Raw genomic sequence first — 13,907 nt, 5'->3', positions numbered from 1 at the left:
AATTCTCTTTATATACAGAAGCTCAACTTAGTATATATTAAGTAAAGATTTCAACAGTTTGCACCCACATAGCAACACAAAGTGAAACATACTGTTTGAGTACTAGTTATAGCATTAAATTTATTCAATTAGTGATAGAAAACATTAATATATGTGAAGCCATAGTAGAAATTAAACATTTTTTTTTAAAAATCTACTACTAAGATATAGATGTCATAGTCTGATGATTTTAAATGAACTCATGTAACCTAAATGAAACATGTTGTTCATACTATTCCAGAGCTTAGGAAATACTATTTCTGTGGAATCAAATATTGAAATTAATTGTACCGAACTGTGATTAGTTTACCAGCACATGGTCTTCTGTCTCCATTTTTTTTCCCTGTCTACCTTACACACCCATGCACACAGACTCCTGGGTTATGGATTTGGTACACATAAATGAATTTGGCTAAGAACAGTGAAACTATGCAATGAAACCATAAGAAATAATAAGGCATTGTGGAAAAAGCACGGTTCTTGGATACAGATAGATTTAGTTCCATTCTCAGTCACTTTGCAAATATGAAATTTGGAGATACTAATTACACAATATAAATGAACTATTTCATGTTTTAGGCTGAAGACTCATATCAGTATAACTTATATGAGTATATAATAATTCTGCATACATGTGGCTCATGGGACTGAATGATACAAAAAAGACATTAACTAGATTGGCGGCTCATTGTTTCCTCTTGCTTTGTTTTTCAGGCTTTCATTGTTGCATTTACGTCGGACATCATTCCCCGTGTTGTCTACCACTATGCTTATTCAATAAATAGCACTCATCCTTTACAAGGATATGTCAATAACAGTTTGTCCGTATTCCTGACAGCTGATTTCCCAAATCACACTTTACCTGTGGATAAACCATACTTCACCACTTGCAGGTTTAATTTTCTTTGTCTAGATTTTGAGTTTGCTCTTAAAGGTATATTATAATTTATCCATTACCTACATGTCTTAAAACGTAAAGGATTTACTTGAGATTACAAAAATTCTGGGTAAATAAAATACATGAGTTCTTGAGTTTGTGCAGTGCAAGATTCTAATTTGGAAAGGGAAAGGATGAATGTCATAATGGGAAAGATAAAACAATCCAAAATTAAAAGGTGTTATTAAAAATCATATTAATTTTGAATTGTATCTGTTTCTACATTTGAAGATTTCTTTCTGACAAATGTCCCTTATTCTAAAGTTCTGAGGTCTGTAGGTCAAAGAAAATAATAATAAATGTACATTTAACTTACTTGAATTTAGCTTTATATCATCAGTAAAGAAAGTAACAAAGAGAAAAAATGCAATAATGTGATCAATATACTGGCCACCTCATTTAAAGGTTTTTTCTGTGTGGAGAATGAAATTTAAAACATCAGTCTGTTCCCACCCTCACATTCAGTATAGCTAGGTCTGTCTAGTTGATGCTATAGCTAATTTTTGCCTTTACCTCCATTTTTTTCAGGTATAGAGATTACAGACATCCCCCTGATCACATAGATAAATATCTTCATAATAAGCAATTCTGGCACGTCCTGGCTGCCAAGATGACCTTCATCATACTTATGGAAGTAAGGTGTTCTTAATATTTTTTCTGGCTACTCTCTCTTCTTCCATTACGCAATTATTTCTGAAGGTATCTGCTCATTAGAAAGTTAGCATTATCTCAACAAGTTGTTTTGTATGAAATATTTCTTGTCATAAAAGGCAAGTTATAAATGTTTTGAGTACACTGGGTTGCCAATGAATCACTTCTATTTTTTTTAACCTAGAAACCTTTTATTTAAGGTACATAAACTTCATGCATATCATATATGCATGAGAAAAGAGAATAAAGAGTTCAACAAATAGTATAAAGAAAAAAAAATATTATTCCTCTACAGTCGAGACAAAGACTCTTCAAAATCATCATATCTCAAAGTGTCAATCTTACTTCTATATATTATTTTTTAGGTACTCTATTAGTTACCACAGATCAGGGAGAAAATATAGTATTTGTCTTTTTGGGACTGGCTATTTAACTAAGTGTAATGTTTTCCAGTTCCATCCATTTTGTTGCAGCTGACAGGATTTCATTTTTTTTTTTACACAGTGTAGTAGTTCCTGGTGTACACATACCATAATTTATTTATCCATTCTTCAGTTGAGAGACATTTGTATTGATTTCATATCTTAGCTATTGTGAATTGAGCTGCAATAAAAATGGGGGTACAGATCACTCTTTCATATGCTGATTTCATTTCCACTGGGTAAATTCCCAGAAGTGAGATAACTGGATCATATGGTAAGTAGATAGGTAGATTTCTGAATATCTGCATACTGTCTTCTACAGTGGTTATGCCAATTTACATTCCCACCAACAGTGGATTAAAGTATCTTTTTTCTCACATGCTCACAAGCATTTGTTGTTTGCTGATTTCTGTATGAAAGCCATTGTAAAAGGGGTGGGGTGAAACCTCATTGTGGCTTTTATTTACATTCCCCTGATGTCTAGTGATTCTGAGCATTTTTTCATGTGTCTGTTTGCCATTTAAATTTCCTCTTTTGAAAAATACCTGTTCGGATGAGATGAAGATGAGGAGGTTTTTCCTTACTGTATAAATGAATATTTGTATGATTAAATTAATTCACACACAAAAAAAAGAAAAATACCTGTTCAAGTCATTGCTCTTTATAGAATGAGTCACTTCTATTGCTAAATATACTATCAGGTCAGAAAAGGAAGTGAAAACCACAGCCTCTTCCCTTAATGGCATGAAAAGGGAAGATAATCCACTGATTTTTCAGAGTACTTACTGCGTGCTAGTTCTAGAGGCTGTTTTAAGTCACAACAACTTTGTAAATTAGAATTTGGTATTCACCATTGATAAATCATTTTTTAAAAGATTTAATTATTTATTTGAAATGCAGAGTTACAGAGGGAGAGGGCGAGAGACAAAGAGAGGTCTTCCATTTGCTGGTTCACTCCTCAAATGGCTTGCATGGTCAAGGCTGGGCCAGACTGAAGCAAGGAGCCAGGAGCTTCATCTGGGTCTCCCATGTGAATGAGAGTGGGTACAGGGGCCCAAGAACCTGGGCCATATTCTAATGCTTTCCCAGACACATTAGCAAGGGAGCTATAGTGGAAGTAGAGCAGCCACGACTCAAACTGGCATGCATATATGATACTGGCACTGCAGGCAGCAGCTTAACCCACTATGCCACAGCACCAGACCCAACAAATGAATTTGAGACCAGGTGAAAACAGCAGTTGAGTTAAGGTTCATCAGCCAATATTAAAGCTGGGTTGTAATCCAGATGTGGCTCACTGCCAAGGTTAGGCTTTTATCGGCTGTGTTTTGGTACCTCTCTTGTATAATATGTGGTATAAATACGGTATGGAGAAAAGGTATGCCTGAAAAAGTAACCAATACAGAGAGGTATTTGACTAAGTTACAAATGGATACCCACAAGTCATGATAGGAATACCAATAAGGGAGATAAAATAAGATGGTACCTGTTCATCTCTCCAGAAAACCCAATATCTGACAATTCTAACCCAAGCACATACAGTTCCAGTTGATTTCTCTTTAATGTTTTTGTTTTTATCTGGATTATACATGTTACCTTAAAAACCATAATTCTACATGGCTGCAAATGAGAGCATAATTCTTCTCCCCTCAAATGCTAATCTGCAAAGGCAAAAATTTCAACACATTCTTCTGTGGGTAATCTTTGGGGCAAAAAAAAAATCCTCATGTGGCTATTTCTTTTTTACTTTTAGACATTAATTATTGACCTCCTACTATGACATATCCCCTATACCCTATGGGCACGCAAATACACACAGAAATTTTAGCCTTCTCCTTCTTCTCAATTTAATTATTTTTTTTTTCTAGATAGGTCTGTAATTTCTTATTCTGAAAACCAAAACTGCAAAAAACAAAGTACTTTGGTAACTAATTTAGCAATAATATCTGAATGATTATTTAAAGCAATTTTTAGCCTTTATTCTTTTTTAGAGTGATATTATTAAGTATTTGTTTGACAAATAGTGCCGCCAAAGACATTTTTATATATCATTTATGTCCTAAACTATGTATTTCAATATTTACCCACTCTCAATTCTGAAATATTTTTGTCCATCAGAGTTTTGAATGAGATTTTAGGTAAGCAGCAATTTTCAGAGTTTATAAATTAACTTTGAGTGTTAGTTACATCTCTTTCATGTTTTATACTTGAAATACATTTCCCTTATTGTAACTTTTCCCTTTCTCTCTGTCTTTATTTTAGCTATTTATGAATTTATCTTTCGTGCATCCTCACATTTTCCATCCTTCTTTCACTCCAGTAAATTGTATTAGGATTTCTTTTCATTTTTATTTATTTACTATTCATACCAATTTTTGAAATTATACCAACCTCCATCCTACAATTGTCCTGGGACTCTTCTTAATTTTGCCTTCTGTTGAATTCTGTATTTCCTGCTATTTCTGTGTTTGTTTAAGTAGCTTATTTTAATGAAGCACATCTTTTAGTAATTTTCTGAGAAAAAAAATTATGACTAAATATTGAGATCTTAAATGTTGAAAATTTCTTCTTTTGCTTATTTTTAATTATTTGGTATAGAATTCAAGACAAATTTATTTCTCTTGGAAATGTTTCTGTCAACTTTATTTAGGTGTTTCTGAAATTTTTGAAGGCATTTTTCCTTTTCTTTATGTTTCTAGCATTGCTGTAAAAATGCTATACTATTCTGATTCTCCAGTCTTTGTTTATTATATTTTTTAAAAAATCAGTAAGCTGGGGCCGACACTGTGGCCAAGCAGGTAAAGCTACTGCCCGCGGTGTTGGCATTCCATATGGGCACTGGTTCAAGACCCAGCTGCTCCACCTCTGATCCAGCTCCCTGGTGTTGGCTTGGGGAAAGCAGCAAAAGATGGCTCAGGTGTTTGGGCCCCTGCTACCCTCAGGAGAGAACAGGAAGAAGCTCCTGTCTCCTGGATTTGGCCAAGCCCAGTGCTGGCTGTTGTGGCCATCTGGGGAGTGAACCAGTGAATGGAAGATATCTCTCTCTCTCTCTCCCTCAACTCTGACTTTCAAATAAATGAATAAATCTTTAAAAAATCATTAAGCTTTGAGGATTCTATCACCTTTCCTGCTTTTATGAAACTTCATAGGATAGTTCCTTGCTAGTCAACAAGTTATTGACTGTTTTGGACCCCCACTGAGTCTCTTCCTTGCCCTTGTAACTTCTGTGTCACAGCACAGTTTATTGAATAAGTGAAGTGATTAGGAGGGATGTTCTACTGATCATTCTAATTGTGTCTCTAATTTTCCTTTACATTCTCTCTAGCACATTGTATTTTTGTTTAAATTTTTATTGGCCTGGATGATACCTGATGTTCCAAAAGACGTTGTGGATAGAATCAAGCGAGAAAAATTAATGACTGTCAAGATTCTCCATGAATTTGAGCTCAACAAATTAAGAGAGGACTTGGGAGTCCAGCCTAGTGAACTTCAGAAGCATGTGATGATTGAGGCAAACAAAGCAAAACAGGCTAAAAGAACAATCTAATCAACCTAATGAGCAAGCAACTGAGTGGCTGTCTCACTTCACTCTTTTTCCCTAGGATTAGAGCTAGAGACCAGAAGCCCCTCTTTTTTCACTCAAGGTTTATATATATATATATATATATATATATATATATATATACACACACACACACACACACTTTTAGAGGCCAACTTGGTGATGTCTGAAGAGTATCACTGTCTGCATCTTGATTGGGTATTGCTGTCTGAGGTCCTATAAATGATTGCTGAAAAGTGCATGTAGAATCACAATATTGGAAAATCATGGAGTGTTGCAGATTAGAATGAAGCACTGGACATGGGCTGTTCCATCAACTTTCCAGTCCTCTGCACATTTTTGTGGTCTTCTATTGGATAGCTTTATATCTGTTTCCCATCAAGAAAAATGTTGGGACAAAAAGAAAAGGAGCAAAGAGACCTACTGAGCCATTCATATCCTGCCATTTTAAAAATATGCAAATGGAAAACCAAAATCAGATGACTTAAGAGAACTCATCTCTTAAAAAATATGGGATAAATAGCAGGGAAATTGTTCCTGAAATTGTCCTGTATGAGTTAAAATTCCATCCAAATTCCAGATAGTTCTTCCAGGTAAATATAGAATTCATTTTTTCAGGAGACTAAATTTGTGAGTTTCAGGAAAAGACTAAATGCTCAGTTCTTAAAGATGGTATTTCGGTAACAGTATTTTCAAGACTGTTTATTGTGTTAATCTGGAAAACACATTAGTGAGGTGTTAAATTGCTTCAAATCTTCAGGTAAATGAAAGATAGTCTGGAGAAGTAAATATGTTTTCTTAGTAGTTAAAGAATGCAATGCAATGTATAGGAATTAATTTGTTGACCTTAATTTAGAAAATTGAAGTATTTTTTAAAATCATTTTTCTTCTGGAATGCCTGTTTTGCATCATGAAGTCTCTCTGAGCAATACATATTTGTATACCTTAGGTTTAAGTAGTTTATGAAATGTGATCACTTTGCTTTAAAGCAATCCCAGATCTTTTAATGAATTTACATTATATTTTCTACTGATGTGTCACCTTATGTTTCTTAGTGCCTTCTTTTTATGCCAAACTTACTTGAAGTCATATTATTGGCTGTTGATTTGATGTTATATAACATCTCAAATGAAAGCTTCTTTAAGGCATTTGTTGATAACAAAAACCACAGAGTTTAACTCCAAACTAGAATGAATTAAGTAAGAATTAGGTGAAGGACATACAGCTAAGTGAAAAAAAAAATGTGTTTATTTAATAATTACTCTCAAATTTCAGCCTGTGTGCTGGTATAATAGTTCTTATTATTTTACATAAAAATTGTATGTATGTATGTATGTATGTATGTGTGTGTGTGTATTATAGTGGTTGAATCTGGTTTCAAATTACACTTCATTTCTAAAACAATAGTGTTTTTTAATCACACACAAAATAGAAAGCTTAGTTATTTTAAAAGTGATATTTATCTAATACTAATAAAGTTTTATGGCCCTTACAGTATTAAATATATGGCCGGTGGTATTAAGCACTGATCAGAATTAAACATTTGGAACTGAGGATTATGGATTTTATAAAACTATGAGACAGTTACCTCAGCATTGGCAGTACTGATTTGTCATCCACTGGGTAGATTTTATGAATACTTTTGAATAATTTGATGTGAACATAAAATAGAAAAATCATTTCATATGTGAAGGAGATTTATTTCTTCCTTGAGAAAACCAGTCATCATTGCCATGAAATAAACCACAAAGTGTCTTTGACTCTGCATTATTAAGATATTGTACATTATGTACAGCTCATGTTGCTTACTTCCTAGGTGCTAAAAAAATAAAGAAGAGTGTAGAAATTGGTTTCTTGGAGATAAGCCTTAATTTTTGTGGCTTACAGGTATCTACAGTGCTAGATTAAAAGATAAATAAAGACAAATTTAACTCTAAGTTTTTTTTTACCCTGCACTTTACAAACAAACCAACTCGTGTTAGCCTTCTAGAATGTATAGAAAACTGAACAATAGAGGAAATGGTTTTGAAGATAAATAATTCTTAATGAGTGATGGATATTTTACTTCTAATATGTTGACAAATGCTTTGTATTCACCTTTCAATTTCCTACTGAGCAGTTTCACTTTACTTCACAGATTTTAAAAAGAATAGAAGTACCACTTTCCTGACAGCCCGCTAACCAAGATTGGAAGCCAAACCAATTCAAATAAATTTTTCTCATCTAATTAAACTCATTGGTTATTAAGGGAGGGCTGAATTAAGAGCACTTGACAACCAAGTTTAAGTTGGTATTTGCCACACAGCAGGTATTTTTATTTTCCAGTCTAACTCATAGTTATTTTTTCCATAATTGTTTTAGAGAATATTTGCGATCTTACTGGAAATAAAATGTTTTAAGTACTAAAGCAAAAAACTACATAACTCTTTTCAGAGTTCTCTCTCAATCACACCTTTCATCAGATTTTCTTTGCATTTAAGAAGCAGAATTCACTTCAAAACATTTATTTTAGAAGACTCTCCAACAAGAAGGAAGTGTGTCTTAATGAAATGAAATGCTGTCTCATTTTTACTTCATTGCATGACTGCTCCTGGTTTTAACACTCTTCTTTCAACCAAAGTGTTAAGCAAGTTGGCAAAGAGAAGATGCAGAACATTAAGAAAAATGAAAGAGAAAGAAAGAGAAAAGAGTTCATTCCTTATGATTCCTCTGTGTGTTTCTTTGGGAGAAAGAGCTGCTATGAGGAGTTTTAGTGCAACTGGATTGTGAGGGTCACATTTCTTCTCCAATCTACATAACAAGGGTGAGAAAAAAGCTAGAGAAATTTCAGGTTATACTCTATTATGTGTCAAAAATAAAATTTTTATTCCAACAATATTTTGTAGACTCAGGTGCTGTGAGTAGATAAGGACTCTGGTGATTGACTCCACAAAGAGAAACAATTTGGAAAGAATTTCCTATATTTGTTTTATATTGGTAATAGTTAATTGAGTAAATGAAGAATGCTATTAGATAACATAGATTTGCAAGAAGTACCATTGGCTAGGCTTAAAAGTCTGCTACAATGAATCACTACCTATGTCTATGTTATTCTTTTTCTATGCAAATTTTTACTCTTCAGCCATTGTGTATAACAATTTGAATATTTCAATTATTCCATCATTATGTAAAAATCAACGAGAATGTTAAAAAGAGTAGTGCAATTTAATTTTTGTGAGATTCCTGCTTGCATCTCCCTGGAATGTTTTGACTAGGTATGTCTCTCCTATGCATGAGATTATGTGTTCTGGTTTTAACTTAAAAAATAAGTGCTCATTTTTTCTTTTCTGTATTTCTTCAAAAAACTTTTAAGGGAAAAGGGTTATACATGTATATAGGGAAAGTTGTCTTATTAGCTTGTACATAAACCTCAAGGGATTCAAAACACTCAGTGAATAAAGTAATAATTAATTTTAAATTACTCTTTGACATAAACTTGATTTCTTCTTAGAATAAAATGATATAATTTTCCTGAGTTTGAATGCTCTTAAGAAATGTTTTAGGTCATTATTTGTTGTTTAAAAACATTAAGTTGCACATGTATAACATATTTAGCTCATCAAAGTTTATGTTCAACACATTTGGAGATGCAAATTCCTTTAATTAAGAGGCAGAATAGTCAAGAAAATTGGAGAAGTTGGTAGTTTTTGCTTGTCTCTTTATTTCTTCTACTTTGGAAGATAATGGTGAACAGGAGAACCAAGAGAACAAACAGCATGTTGAAATAGGTTTCAATTGTTTACTACAATTTTCCCCAAAGAGAAGTCTGCAGTCAGCTTTGTCAGAATTATCTCCAGGCTGCACATATCCTCCAGCCCTATCATAGAGCTCTAGAAACAGAGTCTCTGGGAGAGAAGTTTCTGTGAATTTCCAGGGTTATTTTTGGGGGATATAAGAATAATAAGAGTGATAAAATACCAAATTGCCTAGCTGAAAGTATTTTTGTGGTGTCTTAAATATTTATTTATCATTCCATCCTAGGGAAGTATGTCAAGTCACGAAAAGTGGAGATTTCCAAATATGTAGGATTGTGCTAATCCCATGGTATGTAGATTTGAATCCTTGTATTCTAAAAGTAAGACTTTTTAGGTTGTAGATATAAAAAAGAATAAAGATGAGAGTAAATATATTTTGTTTTGCCAACATGTGCAAGAAAAGTGCAGACTGGCCAGATGCTACAATGTGAATACATCACATTCTAAATATTTATTAGAAGAAATTGATTCTTAACAGGATTTAATAGCTGTGAAAATTATGTAGATGGAAGTCTGTTATATGACATAAGTAGGTGTTTTGAAAGAGGGAAAGGAACTAGAAGTAATAGTCTGAAAGGAATAGTTGGGAGGTCAGAAAAAGGGTACTATTGAACTCTTCTGAAACACTGCCGTAACTAGACAGATTGGATGTTACAGGAATATCCTGGTGCTGAAGTGGGACGAAATAAAAGCTAATGAAGAACTCTTTGAAATAATGTTCTTTCTATGTAGTTACTATTTCTTTGAATCTGTAGCAAGCTTCACTCATGAGCTTTTGGCCAGCTATTAGTCAGTTTAGCTGGACATGGAGTAGAACAGATAAGGAAAGAACAGGATCCATTGGAAACCTTTTGTATGTGTTTTACCGTATATATCCTAGAAATCATTTTTTAAAAATATTTCTCCATTTTGAAAGAGTTATCACAGAAAGAGAGAGAGAGAGAGAGAGAGAGAGAGAGAGAGAGAGAAATCTTCCATCTGCTGTTCAGATGGCCATGATGGCCTGGGCTTAACCATGACTAGGCCAGGATCAAGAAACTTCATCCAGATCTCCCACATGGGTAGCAGGGGCCCTAGACTTGAACCATCTTCTGCTGCTTTTCCCACACCATTAGCAAGGAGCTGGATTGGAAGTGGAGCAGCTGGGACATGAACTGGAGCCAATATGGGATGCCAGTGTTGCAGATGGCAGCTTTACCTGCTATGCCACAACACTAGCCCCTATCTTCAAAATCTTCAGGAAGAAATTTCTGGTGCTTCTTTCACAAATCTAATATGACATTGGTTAAGGAACATATTCTGCAAAATGTAGCTCCTTAGCTTCACTAAGTTGACAAAGAAAAAACTACCATGTAAACAAAAAAAGTAAGGCTATTGACCTTTTGAAGAACACAATCCACAAAGTATGCTCAACTTACCTTCAAATAGCTTTGCACTCAATACCTGAAGAAGTACATGTTAAACATTTACAAAATGTAATCAAATACCAGGCCATAAAAAAGCAAGTAAACAAAAACCCCCAGTTAATTTCAAAGAACTGATATTACCAAGATAATTTCCCTGTTTACAATAACATGGAATTATTAAAAGTAATAAGATAATTAGGAAGATTTTATAACCAATTTTGAAGTCATTTATGTATCAAAAAAAATCTCAAAGTTAAAAAATAAAATACAAAGTTAAAAAAAGTTGACCAGATAAAATCTGTATAAACTTTTTATAATGGAAAAAATTTTATTTGAAGTATGGTTATAAGTATGCTACATTTGGAAAAAATTTTTGGACATGATCACGAAATAAATAAAATGTAGTTTTTCCTCCTAAGAGTAATTAAAATGGAATTAGGATATAATTTTCATTATATTGTATCAAAAATACTGCACACACAAATTTTGTGTGTTGCACTTACTGCAGCTTGTGAATGATTTTTAAATTCATGACAATGTGAAAGACCATGATTAGCTAAAGCAATCTTATATAACAAAAACAAAGCTGGAGGCATCATAATACTAGATGTAAAGACATACTACAAGGCAGTTGTATTTAGAATAGCCTGGTACTGGCAAAAAAAAAAAAAATAGATGTGTAGACAACTGGAACAGAAGAGAAACTCCAGAAATCAATCCATACATCTACAACTAATTTATCTTTGACAAACAAGCTTCTTGTCCTTCTTGTTGAAGGATAGTCTCTGCAATAAGTGATGCTGGGAGAACTGAATCTCTGTGCAGAAGTATGAAACAAGACCCCTACCTTACACCTTACACAAAAATCCACTCAAAATGGATCAAGGATCTAAATCTATGACTCATTATCATCAAGTTACTAGAGAACAATGGGGAAGCTCTATAACTTATTGGCATGGGCAAAGACTTTTTGGGAAAGACTCCAAAAGCACTGGCAAACAAAGCCAAAATTGAAAAATTGCACTACATCAAGCTGAGAAGGTTAAACACTGCAAAAGGAGCACTCAGAAAAGTGAAGAAGCAACTGACAGATTCGGAGAAAATGTTTGCAAACTATGCAATGGATAAAGGATTAACATCCAGAATAAAAAGAGCTCAAGAAACTCAACAACAATAAAACAAACAACCCAGTTAAGAAATGAGCAAAATATTTGAAAAAGTATTTTTTGAAAGAGGAAATTCAGATGGTTAACAGACATATGAAAAAATTCTCAGGGTCACCAGCCATCAGGGAAATACAAATCAAAACCAAAATGTGCTTTCACTGCACCCCAATTAGAATGGCTCTCAAATAGAAATCAGCAAACCATAAATGTTGGTGAGGATGTGGGGGGAAAAGGTACCCTAACTACAGTTAGTGGGAATGTAAACTGGCACAGCCACTGTGGAAGGCAGTATAGAGATACTTCAGAAATCTACATATAGACCAACTATATGACCAGCCATCCTACTCCTGGGAATTCACCTAAATGAAATGAAATCATCTTATGAAAGAATGATGTGTACTCCCATGTTCATTGCAGCTCAATCCACAATAGCTTCAACTCAGATATCCATCAGCTGAAGTCTGGATAAATCAGTTGTGGTATATATGTATACACTATGGAATATTACTCAGTGGTTAAAAAAATCAAATCTTGTCATTTACAACAAAATGGATGCAACTGGAAACCATTATACTTAGTGAAGTAAGCCAGTCCCAAAAAGACAAATATCATATGTTTTCCCTGATCTCTGGTAACTAACAGTACCTGAAAGGTGATCCATAGGAGTGACATTAACATTTTGAGATTCAATGATTGTTTACAGCCCATGTCTTGACTGTTGAGGAACAGTTTATTTTTTCTTCATACTATTTGTTGAACTCTTAGTCCAGGGTTAATCTTATGAGTATAAAGTTAATTGAAAATAGATCTCTGTAAAAATTAAGAATGGGAACAGAAGAGGGAGGAGGAAGAAAGGTGGGAGGGAATGTATGGTGAGAACTATCTCTGTGTTCCTGAATCTATTATGGGAAATATATGAAATTTGTATACCCTAAATAAAATTTTTAAAACATCATGAATAGCTTTTAATCATGCTATTAAGTAAAGAAAAATAAATAAAAATGCTAAGCATCTAAACACATTAGAGGACAGCAATATAAATAGAAAGGAAAAACCAGTTTAAAAGGAGAAATTAGTGAAAAGCATACAGTAAACATTATTCTTAAAGAGAAAGTATTAAACTCATGCTCTCTATAACAAATAATAGATCACACTTTCTGCAGTAGTAGCCTGGGTTTTGTTCAATACATTGTAACCTTGAGAACAACCAGAAAAATTGGGTAGCATGTTTAAAACATTTATTAAATATTAGAAAATTGCCAGAGTTCTTGTATAACCAATAACTATGAGAGCAGGGAAAAATCAAGTAAGTCCTCTATTATGGTGATAATTTGGATTGGGAGAATTATTTACATGTAGAGTCCAATAAGGATAAGAAGCCTTTATAAAACCCCAGAGCTTGCCCTTGGGACATTTAATGTAACACAGAAAGGTTGAAAGTAGCAGAATGGAAAAAAAAACATTCTATGAAAATCTTAAAAAAATCTAACAAATGCCAAACTCAATTGTGAGTCAAGATTTAATACTAGAGATTGAGGAATTTTATAATGCTCAATGTTAATTTAAGAATATTCTAAATGGGTCAGTGTTTTGGTAGCAGGAAAAGCCACCTCTTGCAATGCCTGCATCCCATATGGGTGCTGGTTCTTGTCCCAGCTGCTCCTGCAGTCCAGCTCCCTGTTAATGGCTTGGGAAAAGCAGTGGAACATGATCCAAGTACTTAGGCCCCTGTCACACATTTGAAAGACCTGGATGAAGCTCCTGGCTCATGGCTTTGTCCTGGCCCAGCCCCAGCCACTTCAGGGAAGTGTAGTTTGGGAGTGAATCAGCAGGTGAAAGATCTCTCTATATCTGTCCCTCCTTCTCTTTCTCTCTAACTGTTTCTAATAAAAAAATGTGAAATATATATATTCTGGGGCCAGCAATGTAG

The 13,907-nt window shown here is 33.9% G+C and overlaps 1 protein-coding gene across 1 annotated transcript in view; it reads left to right on the top strand.

Annotated features, from left to right (window-relative positions):
• Nucleotides 1-5,596, top strand: part of ANO5 (anoctamin 5) — a 99,823-nt gene extending 94,227 nt beyond the window's left edge. The window contains exons 18-20 of the mRNA XM_062198068.1: nucleotides 754-932; nucleotides 1,505-1,610; nucleotides 5,375-5,596. Of these exons, the coding sequence (XP_062054052.1) occupies nucleotides 754-932; nucleotides 1,505-1,610; nucleotides 5,375-5,596 (507 nt within the window). The remainder of the gene's footprint in view (nucleotides 1-753; nucleotides 933-1,504; nucleotides 1,611-5,374) is intronic.
• Nucleotides 5,597-13,907: the final 8,311 nt, after the last annotated feature.

Source organism: Lepus europaeus, chromosome 7 (genome assembly GCF_033115175.1).
Source record: "Lepus europaeus isolate LE1 chromosome 7, mLepTim1.pri, whole genome shotgun sequence".
NCBI lineage: Eukaryota > Metazoa > Chordata > Mammalia > Lagomorpha > Leporidae > Lepus > Lepus europaeus.
Note: the sequence above shows the minus strand (reverse complement) of the source record. Positions and strands in the feature narration are given on the sequence as shown.